The sequence below is a fragment of the Schistocerca piceifrons genome, chromosome 1 (assembly GCF_021461385.2).
Source record: "Schistocerca piceifrons isolate TAMUIC-IGC-003096 chromosome 1, iqSchPice1.1, whole genome shotgun sequence".
Classification (NCBI taxonomy): Eukaryota; Metazoa; Arthropoda; class Insecta; order Orthoptera; family Acrididae; genus Schistocerca; species Schistocerca piceifrons.
Genome location: NC_060138.1, coordinates 550,818,365 through 550,842,298, shown reverse-complemented (window position 1 = coordinate 550,842,298; position 23,934 = coordinate 550,818,365). Strand labels below are relative to the sequence as shown.

General features: G+C 38.2%; 1 protein-coding gene across 4 annotated transcripts in view; it reads right to left on the bottom strand.

The window, feature by feature from the left end:
- Positions 1–23,934, bottom strand: part of LOC124800645 (poly(U)-binding-splicing factor half pint) — a 119,198-nt gene that overhangs the window by 70,301 nt on the left and 24,963 nt on the right. For 3 of the 4 annotated variants that reach the window (XM_047263011.1, XM_047263012.1, XM_047263013.1), the window contains exon 3: positions 17,131–17,199. In XM_047263011.1, coding sequence (XP_047118967.1) covers positions 17,131–17,199 — 69 coding nt within the window. Of the gene's footprint in view, positions 1–17,130; positions 17,200–18,734; positions 18,824–23,934 lie in introns of all 4 variants that reach the window. The other variant, XM_047263014.1, reaches the window with a different exon arrangement.

Below are 23,934 nucleotides of genomic sequence, written 5' to 3'. Positions count from 1 at the left end.
ATAAAAATCTGTTTAGTAATTTTGGAGATTAGTGTGTTCAAAAACAGACACAGACAAGTTTTACAGATTTAATATTAGAAAAGATAGGAATCTGATAGTTCTGGTGACTGATGGAACACTGAATGGGGCACAAAAACTACACATATATGACTAGTAGTAATTTGTGATGTAAACAAATGTGTTAAGTTTGCCACATAGCAAATGCTGAGTTCCAGTTGTATGCAAATTCATGTTAAAGCATACACAATACATGAATAAATGATTGCTACAGGAACTGAACTTGATATGCATAATGGTAACAAAGTTCTAAAAAATGTCAGATTGTTGCGTTTCTTAAAATGATGCAGTCCACATCCACAGTGGTAAACATACAGTATTATTACCAATAACATTATAATCAGCCATTTGGCTTTCACCACTAGACAGAAGTCACCTCTAGACTTATCCTTCAGTAATCCATACTGCTCCTGCACATTCCCTAATTTCATCTTCCCAACTTAAAAAAATTCATCATTGTTACAGACATCTTTTCTCATTGCTAGGAATCTATCGAAGAACTTCCTGGGTGCATCTACCCTAAATTTATTTGGCTGTGTGTCCCATCCACCATATTACAGTCATAGTTTGTCTTCCACTCCTTTCTAGTCCCTCATTCATTTGTTTTTCTGCCCGTCACAGTAATTCCCAAAATGTATCCCACTGTTCCCTGCTGAGCAATCCTCCACATTAAAGTCCATGCTTCACTGCCATTAGCGAAAGTCGTATTACACACTAATTGCAAAACTTTCTGCTCTACACATAGAATGCTTAGTTTTGAAAACTAATTAGTTTACCAAAAACCTGTAACTTTATATTCTTTTGTTTATTTATTTAGCTATCTGCGGAGTCACCGTCTCCTGTTTGGTTACGTATACTTAATTTTAGCCTTATTATAATTGATATTCAGGACAACTTTCAAACAAGTGGTTCCTGTTCTACCACCTAGCCTACTGGTAGTAGTATATGCTGCTGGTTGGTAAGGTGTGTGTGTTATTTAATTTGTTCTAGCACAGGCTTTATTTGTCAAAGATAAATGAAAATTTTGGGAATTATTACAAATTACCTGCATTACATTTAAAGTGTACCTGATCAGTTAAAATGAGCTTTTAGCACAGTGCACTTTGAAGCAATCTTTGAAACAAACTTATACTGCAGTCTCTTGTCGAGAGCTTTCAGTTGTTTTGCTGCAAGACTAGGGTGGTTTTAATTTAAGCCAAATGAGACAGACCAACTATTTACCGTCATAAGAATTTGTTTTATTAATATTATGTTTTAACTTTTCTTGCAATATAAGAAATACACTAGCATTTAACTTCCATGGGGAAAATATAACTTGATGTAGAATCGTAATGATTGAATAGTACAATTTTGTCCTATTTGGAAGTACATACAAATTTATAGATCTTCACTAAATTCTCAGCTCTTTTCCCTCTTAAATTATTTCTTAAGTTTGACAAAACAAACCTGTACATGGAGAAGATTCTCTCAGTGGATGCAGTGCTGGCAGGGCAAGAAATGACACTTTTCACCAAAGTAATAAATCCTGGTGGTAACTTTCCTTCTCCTTTTTTTTGCTGTTTTCAGTTCCATTATCATCCACCATTTATTTGGATGAAACCGTGTTACAAATGTATCAGAATACTTAGAGGCAGGAATGTAACGAATCATCAATCCTAAAAGGCAAAATAATTTAAATCCACTTTAGATGCATCTTTTTGAGTCAGTTTTCCGCAATTTCTTCCTGTTCAGTAATTATCTTCTCCCTCTGAATCTGGGACGTAACAAATCAGCAAGGTATTGAAAGAGTTCTAGTCCTTATTTCTCTCATTCTTTATTAAATTCTTGTAGGGTGCTATCTATACCTGTAGTTTCTAAAAGACTGATCCATAGTTCGACAGCTTCTGCAAAATATTCATGCTGTCTATTTGAAGAAGATCCAAGACAATGCAAACCTCTGACAGTTGTCACAAAAGATGAGTTCTATATTTATAAATTACAACATTATCCAAGAATTTCCTATTGTTGGCAGGGACTTCTTCAGAGTGCTCTGTTACAATTTCTACATATTTCCAACGATTATAAATAAAAGTGCATAGGCTATCGTGCTGGGGATTCCATCTAACAGGATTTGGGAGCCGTGGTGGAAGACCATTCTTTTCTTTTATCCAACAATGTGACTGGTGGTGGTTCGAAAAATACTTTTGAACTTCACCAGTAAGTTTTATTACAACTATAAATCCTACATCATCTCTCAGTAGATTAATGCAATGAGTCAAACAACCATATGTCAACAAGTCAAATAGGTCTTCTATTAAAAGCTGTCTCAGTTTTATCACTTTATTTTCACCATCAGTGCAAGCAGCAAATACTACTTTCTGAAAATTATCTTCTGACATTTTGATAGAATTTTTCAAAGATTCTGCACAATATTTAGCTGTCTTTTGGTTGGCTTCTAAATCAACTGCATTTAGTAGGAATGTTTGTTGGCTGTATCTTGTCGTAGTATAATGCGATTATGCTCTTTTTAACTCAAGTTTAACATTTATATCAGCCTCATCCAAATCTTCATCAAGCAATATCTCATTTAATTTGAAGCAATCAGGCCCAATGTAACCAGGTCACAGTGCCTGAATCATGTGTGTGTATTCTTGACTTGAATTTGCATTGAAGGTTATGTTATTAGCATACAAGAATTTTGCTTTCAGTAGATCCAGTCGTTCATTCCACTGATCAATGGTTTTAATCACAAAATCCAGCAGGCTAGTCTGTTTTCTCTTCAGTGGAGTTGAAGTTTAATGTTGACTACCATGACTTACTACTCGTAAACCATTACTATTGCTGCTACTGGAGCAGCTTGAGGGAGAATCATTTCCAATATAGGATTATTATTATTCTGAGTTGCCGGAGGTAAATCGCATATCGTTAATACAGCATTGAAAAGTCCTTTCTCTTAATGCAGTTTTTCAGATGACATTTCATTCTTGCCACTGAGATCAACATAGCAGCGCTTGAGAAAGTTTTCCATGACGACACAGTCTTAACAACCATCTGCTTAAACAAAGGACTGTGATAACTGTGCAAGGCTCTAGATGCCAACACAAGAGAATTTAATAACCTGTTTTGCCTGTTTACCAGTTTTTCGACTATTGAAGTGGTTGTTAAGAATGAGTTAGTGTTTTGAATGTATCAATGCTACATTAGCCGTAATTATGAAAAAGTCCAAAAAACAAATAAAAACAGGATTTTTCTCAACCCTGTGCAAGACACAGCTGAAATTAATATGTGCATCTGCTGACTTTTCAATGGATATACAAACAGCCAATGCCTTGAGCACTGAAATATTTGATTTCACATATAACATTACACTTCTTTTTCTTTCCATGCGAACACACTTAATTCCTCGTAATACTCATAACAGTGCACATGCAGAGATAACCCTACATGTAACTGATGATATAGTACAGCCAGATACCAACAGATGGCAGATCAATGTAGTTTTGTGTGCAAGACTGCAAATGGCAAGTATATAGTCGAGTTACCTTCAGTACAAACACTCACAGCCCCTGAATAAGTATTCGGATTCCCGGCTCAAGTGGATAAATTCTTCAGTCAGTTGCTGAAATTTATATGCATTAGAGGCAAATTATAATGTCAACAGGAAAACAAAGACGCTTCAAGCAAGTTACACTAAAATGCATTTTGCTTTCCTCCAGTTAAGAGTTCTGAAAACTTCCTCTAGCACTACTGAGACTGAAACTTCCTGGTCGATTAAAACTGTGTGCCCGACCGAGACTCGAACTCGGGACCTTTGCCTTTCGCGGGCAAGTGCTCTACCAACCGAGCTACCGAAGCACGACTCACGCCCGGTACTCACAGCTCTACTTCTGCCAGTATCTCGTCTCCTACCTTCCAAACTTTACAGAAGCTCTCCTGCGAAACTTGCAGAACTAGCACTCCTGAAAGAAAGTATATAGCGGAGACATGGCTTAGCCACAGCCTGGGGGATGTTTCCAGAATGAGATTTTCACTCTGCAGCGGAGTGTGCGCTGATATGAAACTTCCTGGCAGATTAAAACTGTGTGCCCGACCGAGACTTGAACTTGGGACCTTTGCCTTTCGCGGGCAAGTGCTCTACATCTGAGCTACCGAAGCACCGGGTGTGAGTCGTGCTTTGGTAGCTCAGTTGGTAGAGCACTTGCCCGCGAAAGGCAAAGGTCCCGAGTTCGAGTCTCGGTCGGGCACATAGTTTTAATCTGCCAGGAAGTTTCTATCAGTGCACACTCCGCTGCAGAGTGAAAATCTCATTCTGGAAACACCCCCAGGCTGTGGCTAAGCCATGTCTCCGCTATATCCTTTCTTTCAGGAGTGCTAGTTCTGCAAGGTTCGCAGGAGAGCTTCTGTAAAGTTTGGAAGGTAGGAGACGAGATACTGGCAGAAGTAGAGCTGTGAGTACCGGGCATGAGTCGTGCTTCGGTAGCTCAGGTGGTAGAGCACTTGCCTGCGAAAAGCAAAGGTCCCGAGTTCGAGTCTCGGTCGGGCACACAGTTTTAATCTGCCAGGAAGTTTCATATCAGCGCACACTCCGCTGCAGAGTGAAAATCTCATTCTGGACTACTGAGACTATTTATGAAATTTCTCAGTATCTTGTGAGGTATAATTGAAACTGTAGAACTGTAGCTGTGGCAAATATTATTCGGTATACTCATGGATTTTAGCAATGTTTTGTTCCTATAGGCTTTAGTAATAAATTTTGTAGAAAAGGTATCGAGAAATGTGTAAAAAAAATTATGAATCCCAAACAAAGTGACTCCCCCCCTCTCCCCTACACACACACACACACACACACACACACACACAGTGCTCTATTCTGTATTTCATTCAAAGCTATCTACTGGTCCATAGTGTTATATTCACTTCTAATGCTGCCTTGTTCTTTTGCCTGATTAAAACCAAATGTGTTTCCAAGTGATAATATTAGCAAATACCTTTTGCGTTTTAGATCGGACGCAGTATACATCAATGTATTCGGTAAATCATTTTGCAATTTTCTTTTGCGCTAGATCTATAGATGTAATCATTTCTCTACAGTCAGCATTTCCTGGTATTTCTCTTTCCCGCATACTTCCAAGTGAGATTACCTTGTAAACATCATTAATTTCACTAACATAGAGCCATCATCACCAACTCTACCTCATATTTTAAGGGGAAAAAGCAAATTTGGAAGATATCACTCTGGCAATCGATCCCAAACAGAAATTTGGACCCTAAATCTGACCGAACATTTTTATGAGCTCCCAAACATACAGCTTTTGAAATTGCTTCACCAGGTCCTACTCAACCCAACAAGCCACATTCCTAAATGTTGACATCCACCTCAAAGATGTTTGCATCAGTGCCTCTGTCCGTATCAAACCTACTAACCACCAGCAATACCTCCACTTCGACAACTGCCACTCATTCCATACAAAGAAGTCCCTTCCATAAAGCCTAACAACCTGTGGTCGTCCTCACTCAAGCCTTCACAGACCATAGTTATCCTCCCAATCTTGTACAAAAACAAATCTCCCGCGCCTCATCTTTCCAGTCTTCCACCACCTCCCAAAGTCCTGCCGTCCAGCCACAGAGGAGCATTCCCCTCGTAACCCAGTGCCACCCAAGACTGGAGCAACTGAATTACATTCTCTGCCAGGGTTTCAACTACTTCTCACATGTCCTGAAATGTCCTGCCAACTATCCTTCCCATCCCTCCCGCAGTGGTATTCCGCTGTCCCCCAAACTTACACAATATACTTGTCCATCCCTACACAACCCCCTGCTCACAACCCCTTACCTCATGACTCATACCCCTGTGATAGACCTAGATGCAAGACCTGTCCCATACATCCTCCGACCACCACCACCTACTCCAGTCCAGTCGCAAACGTCACCTACCCCAACAAAGGCAGGGCTACCTGTGAAACCAGTCATGTGATCTATAAGTTAAGCTGGAACCAGTGTGCTGCATTCTATGTGGGCATGACAACCAACAAGCTGTCCGTCTACAGGAATGGCTACTGACAAACTGTGGCCACAAGCAAGTGGACTACCCTGTTGATGAGCATGCTGCCAAACATGACATCCTTAATTTCAATGACTGCTTCAGAGCCTGTGCCATATGGATCCTTTCCAGCTTTTCTGAATTGTGCAGGTGGAAACTTTTGCTGCAATATATTCTATGTTCTCGTAATGCTCCTGGCCTCAACCAACATTATTCATTGTCCTTTCCCATCCAGCCCCTTCCCTGTTCCCATTACAGCACTACACAGCCCTCATTCCACCAACGCACTCAGTCTTTTTACTTCTCTCCTTTACCGATAACCCCCCCCTCCCCGCCACTCCCCTACCATCTGTCTAACCTCCTGGACTGTACTTACAGCTGCCCTACCCTCTCTCCACATTGTCCCTGCACGCTCCCCAGCAGCAGTTTACTGTCTGCCACCCCTACCCTACTCCTCCCCTCCAAACCCAGTCGCCACTCCCATCATGTAATGGTGCTGCTGCTTGCAGTGTGGCTTCACTTGCCTGAGACTGCAGTTGCGTGGGCGTGAGAGTTGCGTTGGCTTGCGCATGAGCGCCCATGCCTGTGCGTGAGCGTGTGTGTGGTCTGTCGTCTATTTTTGATGAAGACTTACTGGCCGAAAGCTTTACTTGTGACAGCCTTTTTGTTGTGTCTGTGTGCTACTCACCATCTCAAGTACATGGTGAGTAGCAATTTTCTTTTTCATAATATTGTTACAGTCCATCCTGACTCTTCCACTGATTGCTTTTAAATTTCATGTGCATCAGTTGTTGATCAGTCGCTTCATCCCATGGTATGCGCTTAATGTGCAAGAGCAAAGTTCTATACTGTGAAGTCAGTAAGAGGTTTGTGAAATACTGCTGTTAACTGGTAACATGGTTTGTTCATTACATCAAAGTGCACAGTTTGGTTGGTTTGCAGTGTAAATGGACCAAACTACAGGGTCATTAGTCCCCTTCTGCTCATGCAAACAAGTCTCAAGGTAAAAGAATTCCCAAACAGAGTTGGGGAATAACCAGTATGCTAGGGTTCTCTTTGCTTTAATCATTTTTATGTTGCAATTCACATAAGCAGTGTAAAGCGAAGAAACGAGTAAATATGTAATTCAAGAAGTAGTGGAGCACTAATTCATTATTAACACTGCTGTTGCACATAATTTTCTTTGGATTTTAGACATTGTCAAAGTGAAATACACGTGCAGGAAATGCAATATTCTTCAATGGAATTGGCATGACTGAACTGTGAATAAAAAATGACAAACTCATTTAGTTTTTGAGATGTACATATAACTGCAGACTTTCAATAAGAGAATACTGTGACAGGCTGTATATGTGATCAAAGAAAAAAGAAAATTCCCTGATTTTTCCAAGTTAAGAACATACTTCCTCCTGGGTGAAAACACAGTATACTTTCCCTCTGAACTGTAAAATTTACCTATCCTTTGAACGGTAAATGTGTTATTCGCCAGCATGGAACTTCCTGGCACTTTAGGAAACAAAACTCAGTAAAATATAATGTGTTTTGGAAAGATCTTTGATGTGCAGCAAAATGTACACTACATATTTTCCTATTAAGAAAATATAAACACAAATTCCATCACACAGCATGTTAGTTTCCAAAGCACTGAAACTGAGATTGCAATGTGCTTTTCTCAGCCAATCATAGCTCACATCACATTATCTAGCCAGCCAACGACAGCAGATATTCAGAGCATAGGACACAGGATGTCGTCGGCCAATAGCAACATCACTGTTCAGTAGTGCAAAAGCACCAAACAGGAAAAGTTCATGTTTTAAACTTAGTATAGCTACAAGAAAATCTAAGCTTTCATGTATAATATTGGTCTTTTTGTATGTGTTACCCTTTAAGATATGTCAAACACAAATGGGCCAGTAAAATTTTAAATGGCAACAAAAACGTCTGATCTTCTGGGCTGGAAATTTTTCTAAGTGGCTGGTCCTCAAAGTTTTAAATAATTCAAAAGCTTTTCGATTTCAGAAATTCATTGCACTTTCTCACACAGCATAATTCATCTTACTTAAAAGGAAATTCACACTTCTCAAACCACCATTCACAATATTTACCTGCTACCTCTTAGACACAGGTTCGTTTGAACTGTTGCCAGAGTGTGCCAAAAGACAAATGTTACTGCAGACCAATAGTTATGGCGATGTAGCAAGCCTGTGCTAGGTGTTTGTTGTGCTCAGAGACCTTTCATAACATTTCTGCTTGGAATTTTCTGTGAAGTGGGGCATCAAGTGACCATGTGCAGCAGTATGGAATGTTGTTTAGAGGGGACATGGGAGTAGTTGTACTTAGGGCAACTGTTTTATCATATCCCATCCACATAAAGAATGCAAAATTAGTAAGCAGCCCTTGGCACAATATTAGTTTCAAAACTAGACTCTACAACCAAGTAAACCGAATATTTTTCTCTGTGGTGACTTTGTCATAGATACGTGGGGAGTTACAATGATAAAACGTGTTGTCAGTCTGCAATTTACTGAACAATGATGTTTTGTAAGCTTAAGACATAAACAACATAAATTGAGAAATAATGTCAAGTCTACAGGAGGTAGTAGACCAGTGTTGAAACATGTCATGTGTTCAAAAAACATTGTGTTTCACTGAAGGCAGATACGTAAAATTCTGCTAAAGTTATTCTGTGTGGTTTTCTGGAAGCCAACTTTCTTTGAGTACCATTCCTGTATTATCTCACGTATGGTTCTTTCTTATAGTGCGAAATGAAACACTGTTTCAAATAAATTGACTGCAAAACATTAAAGAAAGTCATTCAGAATATAAAATTTTAATTATTGTGTAAGAAGATTTATTAGGAGCCAAGTCCTGTTTTGTGTATTTTATTATTTGAATGAGGTATTCCTCCTGGCCTCCGTGCCACTGCAAGAGAGTTCAAGATGTATTTGAAGTGTTGATTGGCAAAGTGGACAGAGATGGCGAAGACTCTTCTGCGTCAGCCACATTGTCAATGCATCACAGTTTTCTTGTTTAAGGATTACCTCATTTTTGGTGAATCTGGCTTGTATGTAATTCTGGTCATCGTGTGGATTTTTTATGGACCAGCTATGCTGTGCCATGCCAGTGCAGACTTCTCTGAAACATCTTCACTGCTGCAGGAAATTGCTAAAACTTTCCAACTAACAACTTATACCAAATTCTCAAGTGACGACTGAACATGTATTTTTCAGTTTCATTACCAGACATTTATTGTATAACTGCAATTACAATTCAGTCCATTAATGTGACACTAATACATTCTCTCTCTATGAGAACTCAAACCAGAGCAATCTGATCCAACAGGAATTCAAAAGCTTTCTTACATTACAATTGAAAAACATCATTTGTTTTTCTCCTAAGATATTCTATAATCCTGTTTACTCTGTGCGCACCTTCTGGGTCCATGGACTGCATACCAGATGCACAGACAGTAAACAGCACTGACTCTCCTAGCTTCTGCACACTGCGGCTACATCTTTCCTTGTATGCTCTCTCTCTGTCGGAACAGATACGGTATGCACAGTAGGCCTGTTGGTATATTTGACCTCTCTATTGAAACACTGGGAAAATATTGAGCTGGCATGACAATTCTTCATATAGCGGAACAGGACTTGGCCCACAATGTCCTGTTACATTACAGCACCCTTCATATTTACTTCCTAAATTTCTGAACTTGATGGTTAAATTAATTTGGTGTACCTCCCTATTTCTTAAGTAAATCATCATAAGTGACATTTCTTTCTATGAAGGAATTTATTATATTTCATCAAACAATAAAGACACTGAAGGTTGTCATTATCCTACAACACATTATTAAAAAAAAACATGCCCAGCAGATTCAATTTAAGACTCCTGAAGAAATTTAGTTAATTTATGATAAAAGTGACTTAAAAAATACTTGTTTGACTGATGCTTGAGAACTGCTCATCAGTCTGGGGTCCATCACTAGGTTAAACTAACAGAATTGATAGCGGATCCCAGTAAAGAACAGTTGACAAAGCATGTGCACCCACGAATATGCACAAACAAACACATTAGGTCTTTTGGAACGCTGAATAAAAATAGATACAGAGGCAGGAACACAGAGATCCCATGAAACAAGAAATCAGAAATTTTGATACGAGAATTTATTTAGGAAAAGAGAGAGATACCGCAAGCAACAAATTCAGGACCTTAGAAAATCAAGATTACACAGACAAGATGAAATTGGCCAATATACACCAAAGGCTCTTACGAAAACAGCCATCATGTTGCAGGTACGACGGGAGCAAAGGGAAAGTAATCTCAAGTTTAACAAGGCAGCCATTAAAGAGCAATGGAAAGTTTCAAGTAAACAATAATAAGAACATGATAAAATATTCTGAATTACACTATTTTGGAAACCAACTTTTGTTGAGTAGACTTTACATTTCATCAATTAAAGTGGCATATTATGCAATAAATACAGAGAGAAAATTGTACAAATTTGAAGACTTTTTTAAATGTTTGTGTAGTTCACAAGAGGAATCAGAAACACATACAGATTATAAAGAAAATAATGACACTGCATAGGCAGTCCAAAAACAAGATGTATAAAGTCATTTGAGGTATGATGAAACGTAATTTACTGAGAGATGATTATTCGAAGTGAACGTGATATGAGAAGAACTGGCAAACCTGTTTACATAATACTTAAAGGAAGAATACTACCCAAAACAAGAACATTGGTATAATTATTGTACTTCACAAGATGGAAAAAAATAACTTAGGCTTAAGCCCCTTAGATGAAATGTACAATATATTAAATAAGGAGATATCAGCAGCAGTAGAGAATGTTTTCAGAAAGGATACATGTTTATGCAATACAAGAATTAGGCAGATAAGGTTGCACTATTTGCCTCTAATGAAGATGAACTTAAAAAATGCAAGGAGCAACTTAACACATCAAATCCAAAAGTAGGCCAGAAATCAATCGGAATTAGACTAAAATAACATATCAAAAATAAAATGATAGAAAGTACCAATGAAATCTTGGAATCCACAGATGAATTTTAGTTTTTACGGCACTTCAAACAATAGTTAGTTACAAGGGTAAAAATAGCCTGGACCGCTTTTCGTACACTAAACAGTTTTCAATACAGAGATTCCAGCATGTGTGAAAAGTAACAACGGCACATGTCTGATACATAACAAAAAACAGGATTAAAAGCTGAGTAATGGAAACGAGATACTCAAGTACTAAATATTCCATAGTGGACTGCTTCCGTAGTTGAATGGTTAGCATCGCTGCTTTCAGTGCTGAAGGACCAGGGTTGGATTCCCAGTATCTCATGTGGTACCCAATATAGGCTGTCAACTCAGCCCTTGTGAGTACAAATGAGGAGCTGCTTGAATAAAGAAGCAGTGGCTTCATAAGGATTTGTCTATAGGCAACAAAATTTGGAGGGATTGGCAATATGCTGATCACATGTCCCATGAACATAAATTGCTCCTCATACAGCCTTGTAGGCAGCAGTTGGCCAGTGGGAACCAGCCTAATGCCTAATCTATAAGTGTTGTTAACATTACGCATTCAGGATACTCATTTCTGTATCATCTTCAGTCATTAAACAGTTGACTTCTGTTGTTATAAACTGATATGGTTCTGAGCTACTTGTAATTGGGTACAGAGTTTGATATTAGTCCCATTTGTTTATGCTGTCTGTTTTATCCTAGAAAATCTGCATTACCATTCCTAAAATAACAGCAACACAAAAGTATATAAAAATATTAGCCCACTTTTGATATTTAATGACTTTTTGAAGTCCTGTAAATCCAGAAGGAAATCCGAAATTTTGCAGTTTCAAACTAATAGCTGACCATACATTGTTGCCATCTTCATGTTTTGTTAGTGGTGGGCAGGAAACGACATCCTGTGAAACATTACTAAATGCCTTCTCTCAAAAACTACCTAGTGCAGATTGTTGGAAACCCACTCATGATGGAAATATACTGGATCTAATGGCAACAAGTAGATCTGACCTCTTTGAGGATGTCCACATCAAAACTGGCAACAATGATCAGCAAAGCACAAAGAAAAACTAAAACAAGCAGAAAGATGTCAATAGTAGGCCATGAAAACTTTGTAACTCCATTTTGTTAAATTTTGCAGGTGGCGTAAGAATGGTTTCTTAAAAAACTACACTTATTCCCATAAATTAAGGATAATTGTAGAATATGGTGTCACACATTGTGACAATATACAAAACTGGCACTAATAGCATAGGCACATACGGAACACACATGACATTGCTTTTAAGTCCCCAGTATTGGTGATAAGTTGAGAAAACTGCCCCGAAACACACGTGCTACAAAACGCCACTGTTTCCTGCGCATGTACCCTGACAACAATTTGGGATATGATCACCATGCACAAACATACACAGGCCGCGCAACGGGTTGGCACACTCTGGATCAGGTGGTCGTGCAGCTGCTGGGGTATTGCCTCCTATTCTTGCACCGGTGCCTGTCGGACCTCCTGAAGTGTCATAGGGGTTTGAAGACTTACAGTGATACGTCGACCGAGAGCATCCCAGACGTGTTCAATGGGGTTTAGGTCTGGAGAACAGGCAGGCCACTCCATTCGCCTGATATCTTCTGTTTCGAGGTACTCCTCCACAATGGCAGCTCTGTGGGGCCATGTGTTATTATCCATCAGGAGGAAGGTGGGACCCACTGCACCCCTGAAAACGCGGACAAACTGGTGCAAAAGGACGTCCCGATGCACCTGGCCTGTTACAGTTCCTCTGTAAAAGACATGCAGGGGTGTATGTGCACCAATCATAATCCCACCCCTCACCGTCAAACCACAAACTCCATACACGTCCCTTTCAAGGACATTAAGGGGTTGATATCTGGTTCCTGGTTCACACCAGATGAAAACCTGGCAAGAATCACTGTTCAGACTATAGCTGGACTCATCCGTGAACATAATCTGGGACTACTGTTCCAATGACCATGTACTGTGTTCTTGACACCAGTCTTTACAGGCTCTCCTGTGACCATGGGTCAGTGGAATGCGCTTTGCACGTCTCCGGGCGAATAAACCATGTCTGTTCAGTCGTCTGGAGACAACTGTTCCAGTGGCTGCGGTAAGGTCCCGAGCAAGCCTACCTGCAGTACTCCCTGGCCGTCTGCGGGCACTGATGGTGAGATATCGGTCTTCTTGTAGTGGTGTACACTGTGGACGTCCTGTACTGTAGTGCCTGGACACGTTTCCTGTCTGCTGGAATTGTTGCCATAATCTTGAGATTACACTGTGTGGCACACGGAGGGCCTGTGCTACGACCTGCTGTGTTTGACCAGCCTCCAGACGCCCTAGTATTCTACCCCTCATAACTTCATCAAAATGTGTTCTCTGAGCCATTTTCAACACACAGTCACCATTAGCATGTCTGAAAACATCTGCACACTTACTTGCTGCACTGTACTCTGACAAGCACCAACACACCTCTACGTATGTGGGCTGCAGCCAGCACCACTGTGCGACGACCACAGGTCAAATGTACCACATGGTCATACCCTGAGGTGATTTAAACCCGCAAACCGCCCACCAGAGTGTTGTTTCACCATGATTCAGCATTATCCTTAATTTATGAGCATAAGTGTATATAAAGTGATACAAGAAGTTGCTGCTTGGGTTACTGCACAGTAGAAGCCTAGCTATTGACAGATTAGAGAAATTCATGCACTTTCAAATTTCTCTCTGATTATGGAGTTACTGGAATTAAGAGTTTCACAGACAGCTGGAGTTATGAGGTTTTAATTGCCTACCATTGATATATATTAGTACATTGGATTAAAAAAAAGAAAAAAGATCTGTCATATCACATCTCAATGAGAAACTTTAAAACTTTCAGCACAGGGAAGGAGTATGCAGAGGAACTATGGCTCAAGTTTAAAAGAATAATTGACCATTCACTGAATAGATAACCAGCACAAAAGTTTGTTGGACGGATCCTCCATGGTCTACAGCTACTATAAATAAATTTCTAAAGAACAGGGATTACTGCATAATAGGAGTAAAAGCACAGGGCTACAGATAGATAGATGCTGAATGAAACTCATTTGGCTGTCAAGAGCAATGTCTGAAGCTTTTAATGACTACTGTAGCAGAATACTGTCAAATTAGCTTTTACAAAACCAAAAGGAAAATCTGGTTGTTTGTAAAGGCTGTTGGTGGCACCAAAGTTAGTGTCCAGTCCCTAGCAAATGAGACAGGAACTGAAACTGAAGGTAGCAATGCACAAGCTGAAGTGCTTGACTTAATCTTCGAATGTTCCTTTACACAGGAAAACCAAGGAGAATATTCCCAATTTAATCCTCATAGCACTAAAGGTGTGTGAAATCAGTATTAGTGTCAGTGGTGTTGAGAATCAGCTGAAATCGAACAAAGTTCCTGGGCCGAATGGAATCCCTATCAGATTTTGTACTGAGCTAGCTCCTCTTCTAACAATAATCTATAGCAGATGCTCCCCTGTCCCCCCCCCCCCCCCCTCCTCAAAAAAATAAATAAATAAAACAACTGCGCCCAGTTCTTGGAAGAAAGCACAGGTCACATACTTCTACAAGGGTAAGAGAACTGATCCATGAAACTACCTCTTTGACACCGATTCATTGTAGAATCTTACAACATATACTGAGCTCAAACATAATCAGACACCTCTAACAGAACGATCTCCTCCATGCCACCCAGTATGGATTCCAAAAACATTAATCTTGTGAACTCCAACTCAATATTTTTTTTTTTTTTTTTTTACATATACTGAAAGATTTGGTTCAAGGCAGTCAGGTAGATGTAATATTTCTTCATTCCAAAAAAGTGTTTGATTCATTAATTACCACACCTATGCTTTTTGTCAAAAGTACGATCGTATGGGGTCCCAAGTGAAATGTGTGACCGGATTGAGGACTTTTTGGTACGGAGGAAGCAGCATCTTATCTTAGAGATGGTGTGTCATCATCAGCTGTAGGAATAACTTCAGGTGTGCCCAAGGTAAGTGTGTTGGGGCCCTTGCTGTTCATGTTGTGTGGTAGACTGATTTATTGGTAGAATACTGGGGAAGTGTAATCAGTCTACAAAAGGAGATTCCTTACAAATTATTTGTGTCACCAGTTCTAGAATACTGCACAAATGTGTGGGAACTGTGCCAAAAAGGATTGTTAGAGGATATTGAACATAGAGAGAGAATAGCAGCATGAATGATCACACATTTGTCTAATCTGTGGGAGGATGTTGGAGATACTGAAAAAACTGAACTATCGTGAGAATCTATTAAAAGTTTCAAGGAAAGGCTTTAAATGATGATTCAAGGATAGATGGAAACTTGTGCTGATTCATTTTGCCTTCCAGAATAGCAATAGCAACCCGGTTATGTCAAGAAAATATTCCCCAGGCCACAAAACTCCCTCCTCTGGCCTGGACCCTCCCAACAATTGTTACTTGGTGTTTATTTTCAGATGTTTCAAGCCATAAACACCAAGAGCCATTTGTTCAATGTCGCATAAAATGTGATTCATATGAAAGGCCACCTGCCCGCACTCTGTGGACGTATAGTTGCAGTACTGGTATGCAAATTCCAGCCTCCATTGCCAATGAACAGTAGTCAGCATGGGGGTATGAATCAGGCACCTGTGGAGGCCCATACGCCACAATATTTGCTGAATGATCATTGAGATGATACTTTTGGCAGCCCCTTGGTTCATCTGAGCAGTCAGTTGTTCAACAGCTGCAAAACTATTTGCCTATACACTTCTCCATATTTGTCCTTCACCCATCATCTATGGTTGGTGGTACAGCACAGTTGCACTAACTACAATTTTGTATAATGCCATTCTGCTGTGCAGAGTATACTTTAATAGTAGAAGAATGTGAACAGTTTACAAACTTAGCAATTTTGGAAATGCTTCCACCATTCACCCAAAAGCCCTTTTGGATGTCATATATATCCACAAGCCATTTATCAGAGGTTATTGCACGATGACATCAAACATTGGCAATGGTCACATTATTGTTTGTTTTGCTTTAGGGCGCATAAAACAACTGGGGCATACGCGCCCAAGTGGAAACTATAGAACATGAACACAGAGAGGAGTTGAACGACTATACGTCAGTCCCAAGTCACATTATTGTGATTGGGCAATGTAACACAACTACTTGAAGCATAATTTTAATAACATTGTTGCTGAAGGGTGAAACAAAGCAGAGTAATATAAACAACAGTAACTAACATATTACAATTATTTTACGATATAAGAAAAAGAATACAAGACACGATGACATCCAAAAATTGCTAGCATTCAGCAAAGAAGAAATTTCCAGATAGAGTTTTTACATGAAGGTTAATCTTGTACGTCCATCAGACATGTTGATGGATCACTCGATATAATTACACGTATTCACGATGAAGTCACTAGGCGCAGTGCGAAAGAATATATAGACTGATGCCATGTCACGTTACTAATCACCTGCGGCAGGTTTAAGAGCTGTCACAGGTTGTCGGGTATCACTTGTCAACTAGCCGATGTTTAAAGCATTCTCTCTACCATGTCTACTAATGATTAGTTGATGACCCAATGCTATGTGGTTTTCTCCTGGGCTGGGATTTGGACTTTTGGAGTAACCTACTGACGATGTTTGGTTACCACAAATTATTTCCCTGTCTGCCTAATGTGGGACTCTTTGCTCACTATTTGACCAACCATTGTGTTTTCAGTGAACAAACCCCAAATGTGACAGTATATGGGTTCACCTAGGGCATAGTTCGTACCCGTGTGCTTCCAGTCAAATCTAAAAACTGCGTTCTGCAGCACTGATGTGAGAGTTATTCAGCAAACATATAGAATAGTGTACTGATAATGAGGAATCCATCTCCAGAAGTTTTTTGTTCTGTGTATTTCCAGAAGACTCAGGAACCATTATTTTCTGTGATGTAATTGCAAATACGCTGTGCTTAATGAAATTGTGTTGAAGCAGACTTACAACAGTTAGAACTTACCTGTTACCAGGGTCCCAGTTTGATTTATATTATAGACAAGTGCTGACATGAAGTCAGTGCCATCCTCTCCTATAACAAGACAGAGAACAGAATTACACACCAATCAATTAAGCAAAAAGACAAGGTCCTATGTTAGCCACTAAATATGCCTAACACGGTATGCTAAGCCAGAAATTACAAAACTTGTCACTGTTATGGAAATTTAATATAATATCAAGCCCCATTTAAAAATGGAAATCTGAATCTCGTAAAATTTTTCAACACAATTTTTCTTCCCTTAGAAAGACGATTTGTGATAGGAGAGTATCTCAATAAGAAGCAAAGCTTTTGATCTAATTCAACCCACACTTTATTGTAAGAAACTGCACATTACTGACCATAAATATCTAAAAATTAACTTAACTTTACTTTCAGGTCTTTCTACATTTTGTGTGCGACAAAACATGCAATTTACAATTAAAATGGATTTTCTTTCAAAAGTGGAACTGTTTTAAAATCTGTGATTCAAATGTAAATCTTTGCCTTCATAGGCGGTGCTCTAACAACTGAGCCAACTGAGCACACCCCAAGGTTGCACTCTAAAAGAAAGATGTTTGGCAGACTGCAACTGATTTACACCACGAGGCTTGCTCTAGTAACTTGGCTGGAGGTGCGTTGTCCACAAATGGCATAAATTAAAAGTCAATCTCAGTCAAGGACACAGATATAATTATCAAGTAGTAACACTATTATGTAAGTAAGAGTTTCATTCTGGAAACAATCCCCAGGCTGTAACTAAGCCATTCTCCACTACATCGTCTCTTTCTCAATGATGCTATTCCACCAAAAAGTGCTGGAGACATCTCTTGAGATTCGGAAAGAGGTAATTCTTGACTGTAGGTTCCAGTCAATGTACGGGTTATGCTCAGCTGGCTTAGTCAATAGATAGGTGCCTGCAAAAGGCATAGATCTAGGTTCCAGTCCTGATCTAGTGAAAAGTTTTAAAATGGCAGAAAATTTCAAATTTTGTTAAAATTGAATGATTTATATATTCTCACGAGCAAGGGTTAAATGTCTTCCATTCTCCCAAGCTTTCGCCTGTTGACACAAATGTGCACATGCAACTTCAGTCTTATTTATCATGATCTATTTCATGTTAGATCAGTACCTTTCTTTTTGAAATCTTAGAAGAATAAAAGAAAGGCAACTTGCTTTTGTGTAAGTTATCAGGGTATATCACAAAAATATTTGAAGGGATTGCAAGTGAACTAGGAAGAAATTCAACAGCTGAAAATTCTACAGTGGTACAGCTTAAAACTGTAGCTTCAATAGCTAACACACATTCATTCAGCTTTAAATCTACTACAAACACAAAACAACATATAACTAATATTAACACAAGATAGCTGTACATGGTTTTGAGGAGTCTTGCATAATAATAATAAAAAAAATCTTATCAAAATCCTGACATAAAACGGCTACAGACATTGTTATACAAATAAGTTAAAAAGAAATAGAGGCATTCAGTTATAAAATTATTTATGTTTTCATGAGAAAATTGAATGTCTGTTACGTCTGATGTCAGGAAAAAGTCATGGTGACTCAAGGTTTAAATTGACCTTTACCAAGGGGAATAGCAGGCGGCCAGTGTCATGTTGGCCCCTGACCGGATCACCACATCGCTGAAAACACCAGGGCTAGGCTAGGCGCAACTCTAACCATGGAACAACACAGAAAAAAGAGGAAAAAAATCAAGAAAACAGATGGACACTAGGCAACACCGAATGTTATCACTTCCCCAAGCTAGGAAACTTACAAATAGCAAAAACAATAATGAATACAGGCTCTTTCAATTACATAAGCTGATCCTGGAAGTATTACGTTCTCATGAATATTGCATACCACTACAAAAATTGTTCCAAATGACATACATGGTTTCCCCAACTCTTGCTAGTGTTCAAGTTGATACTGATCCTGTTCTACCATTCAATTATAAGTACATAAGCAGTCTATGATCACTCTTGTGTACTGTACAAAACACTAAGATATTTTTGATGTAAACTGAAATTACAGCACCATAACACAACACTACATTTTCAGTATCCCCAGACAATTTGATCTGAAAAATGTTCAGCCAAAATCTTTGATTGCTATTCCTACAGTAGCTTACAACAGGGAAATACTGGACTGTGTAAGTAATGATGGCACAATGATGTGAGGATGGGAAAAACCACAAACTGTTTTATCCTTAATCTCCAAACACACAAATATAGTTTCAACTATATGTTCCATGAAGAATTGAAAAGTAAAGTTTTTATCAAATACCAGTATTCATTTCTGATTTTTAACACACACAAAGTTAGAAGAAGGATAAAGATGAAGTACTGAATTATTCAAAGTCAACAATATATTTCATAACAGTATGTGAGAAAGAAGATTGTCTATTTTCATATGACAGTTGCATCAGCAGGTAATAAAGAAATCACAAGGAGCAAAGCATAAGTATTAGATACTCAAATTGTCGTGATTACAAAGGTATAAGGAATACTATGTATAACCATATGAAGTCAAGTAATCCTCTTCTTGATTTATGTTGGACAGATTTGAGGAAAGAATTTATAAGAAAATCATTTTTAATATTTTAACACGAATGTCCATTTCCCAAAGAGAACACAGTCTGAAGATATTGCCAATTTTTTATGGTTTGTAATTCAGTTTTGATTTCTTCCATTATAGGAAAGAGATAATGAAAATACAATTGGGGAAGCCAAGTAAGCCATAAATACCTTAAACTACACATAATGCTTAACATACTCTGATATTTCTAGTACGTGTTTAGTAATTATACAGCAGACTGGTGTCTTGTAGCTGCAACAAAAACCCACAATTTCAGAATTTCATGGGACACATTATGGCACATTCAGTATGCCATTCTTTTAGTACTGTGCAATGACATTTACACAATAGATTTTATTACCAGAATGGTCCAATGAAATTCCTGGACTGTGACAACAGTTCATTCATTCCAAATAGCAAACAATATATTTATATAGTATGTTCTGTGTCATGTAAATATCATGAAGTAACCGTTTATATTGGTGGTGGGACACCACTAATAATAATAATAATAATAATAATAAAAACCACATGCACGTGCACGCACGCACGCTTGCACTCATGCGCACACACCAATCAAAGCTGGCAAAATTAACAACCTGCAGTCAATTATGTGTGCATTAGAAACATTTATGACACTCAAAGTGTTACAGCTTGTGATCCAAGTCTACAACACAGACACAAACTGAACATCGTTTCATTTTAAATACTTCAAGTTTTCATTTTATTCATTAAATAATGGTTTTGGGCAAATTTCTGACTATGCAAACAAAATGTCTCCTAGAAAATGAACTCCTTGTTACCAGTCACTTCACTTCAAAATTTCTGCTTTGCAGTACTAGTCATGACATTTCAAATAATTTACTCTTACTTTTGAGTGCATCAAATTTATGTTGTATATTTCACTATGGATATGTGCTAGCCTAAATCTCGATGTCAAGTAAATTTAATTACAGTTACAGTATATGTAACACACATTCGATGTTAAGTACTTAACTTCCCGCCCCCTTTTTTAAGGCATTATTATATCTGTAGTTCTTCCAGAGAATAAGACTGTCTAAAGACTACTGCAAGTTGAAAATTTTATTCTTGTGTCTGTGAATAGATGACTTGTACTAATCATATGTGGCTACTGTGGACTTTGTAAATCTGTCACACGTGTAAGCAATAAAGTGTTCAATTACTCTAGCTTGTCCCTGGAAGTTTTCCCTAAATATGACAAGTAAAATTATTTGTGTTACGTTACAAACTGCTGCTAAGCACAATGAATGAGTGTCTGCCTAACAATATCATTCACTGCATATGATAAATCATATTAAAATGAATACTACATGGTGGTGTACCTCTCTTTTACTGCGGTCTTTTGCAGTGACACGCCACATTCACTTAGGGTTATTGTACCCTGTCACTAAAAAGATCCTAACACTACATTGGGTTATTACTTGGCACTGATATTAGAAAGTGTAGCATTTACATGAAGTATAAATAAGGGCATAATTAAAATTATTTATACAGCCACCCTCCATCCCCCCTTTTTTTCTCACCCCACTTTAGCTTATTATGTACAAGTTTTTGTGACCAAAACCTAAGCTGTGAATTGTCTTCTGTATACGGTATTTATTAAAATGAATCAATACCTTCGAAGAAATTTAATCCCCAATAATTTATTTTAAAAAATGGATCAAAGTTGAGAATTCTGCTCAAAACCATGTGCAGACAGACAGTGCCAAGAACAAAAAGATAATGCACAACACAGTCCTATCAAAGTAAATAATTATGATCAACACAAAAGAAGGCACAAATGAAGTTCTATAAGTGTAACACATTTCATTTGTTTTTGATGAAACTTGAGAGCATCAAATGAAATTGTGCACTTTGAACTGATAATGTTATCTTGCATATAGGAGAAATATGAAGTGTGGGAAAGATATGTAGTGGGGGAGACAATGTGTACTTGAATTGGAATGATCTTTCGCTACACTTTTTTTTCTTTCACTGTACTTGGACTTAAGGATCCAAAACAATATTAAGACCACATGCAGGACTGCAGGCTGAAGTACTGCTACTTTTGGCTACTTGTCTATTTCAAGTATATGCTCATGGCAGTAGATATATTAATATTCACAAAAATAAAATGAAAAATCAAATGCTGAATGCCAGGAGAGCTAAGAATTCACAGATGAGCGAAGCTTGTAGTTGCCTGGACCGTGTACCCCTAACCCCTTTACCTGTGTCACAATCTGGAAACATAAAAAAATTACGAATTGTCTTCAGTTAGCGATCACTGTTTTAATACCTAATTTACACAATTATAATCTATTTTTAAATATGTCTATGTATCTAACAATACATCCGTCCACTTAATGCATACAGCAAAAGCATTTGTAGCCATTATTCTGCACTCAATACGTAAACTGTAGATCTACTACTTATGGGATTTTTATTATCATTATTATTTATTCTACATAACATACACTTGTGGAAGTGTCGTCTCTGCTGTATCCTCAAGAAAAATAAAGTAGTGATAGGCATAGTGCGCTTTAAATACAATGTTGTTCATCTGTGTAGCAGTGACAAGTGCAGAGTTAGGAAATCTAATATGTAACACTGAAGATTACTATGAATTCTGAACTTGCATATATAACAGTGAGCAAACTATGTTAAAACATGGACTAAAATTAAAGTTACAATGGACATGGATAATGATTGTAAGAACTCTTAAGCACAAATACTTCCTAGAAAGTTAAACTAAAGTTCAGTTCATTAAGAGATAATCAATGTAAAAATGCATTGATTCACTACAAATTTCAGTGAAGTATCCTTTACTTTAGATTGCTTAAAGACATTTACCAGGATGCAAAAACTAACAAGCACAAACATATTAGATACGAAAAGTTTTTTCTGTAATCACTGCTTAAGAACACTATTTAAAATATACTGATGTCAAGTGCAAAAGGGGAAGTAAACAAGTCCACATAATTTCATTGCTTGCGGCAGCCGATTATCAGTTAAGAATAGAACAGGTGTAGCTCAGACACTGCGACCAGAATGGAAAGTAATGAACCTGACTTTATTGGCAATAGTACCCAATTCTCGAATTGATACTTTTTTATAAAATTGTCCAACAGAAAGTAATTCTGAAAAGATCTGTCTTTCTTCATGCACAGTGTATTACCCCCAAAAAATATACTGGGAACATATCCTGGTTAGAGCATGGATGTTGAAGACTTTTTTTTGGTCAAAGAGTTTGTTAGGACATAAAGGAAACAGAAGAAACAACCAACATACGTCAGTTTTCTTTCAAACAATATGTGAACTGAATGCCAGAAGCAGAAACAGTAACACAATTTGGAGCATGCCCTAGAGTTCAGTCATCAACATGCCTCATATCCACAGTTGCATATGGCAAGAAATTACAATTCTGCACACAGCTTGTTAGGTGATAACAAACATGGAGTATGGGATTTTATAATGTATGCAAAAGAACATGTCAGAACCGAGTAACATTATCATAAAGCCACCCTATCTGCTCCAAAAAATTGCTGAACATGTGTGTTTAGAAGAGTGCAATGTACAGTAATCAAGACAAACCCTTTCCCCATTAACTGACTATCCCATTAACTTGTTTTTATATTACAATAATTAAAACATTCATATGATCATTGTGGAAAAAACAATTGTTTATAATGTTCTGTGGATTTCCTCCCCCCCCTAGAAACATGTCAAGGGGAAGATTGGGTTAAAAGCAGGGTTATCAAATCTTTATCCTAAATTAAAGAAACCATCAGCTTTATTTTACCTCTTTTGCTGCTCACATTCAACTCCATTTCAAGAACCAGATGTATTATGTTAGTGACTATGAATACCGGCACATTTCCAAATTTCGTAGCAAAAAATAAGTTTGCAGCAACAACAGAATGCTTTCAGGGACTCCATAATCATGGCCAGTACTCTACTTGCCACAAAGTAATAGATGACAATCCACAAAATTGGCTCCAATTGATACAGATTTCCGAAATTCTTGGGATTCGCCTATAGAAAATGCAAACTTAAAGACATGGTCACTGGAGAGATCCAATGTTGTAGCTTTCCTATGAAAAATGCCATCACCAGAACAAAGGAAACAAGACTCACAGTGTCACATACGATCACAAAAATATGGGCTACTAAAAGTGCAAGACTAATATTTTCTTCCCCCAACTCTACAGA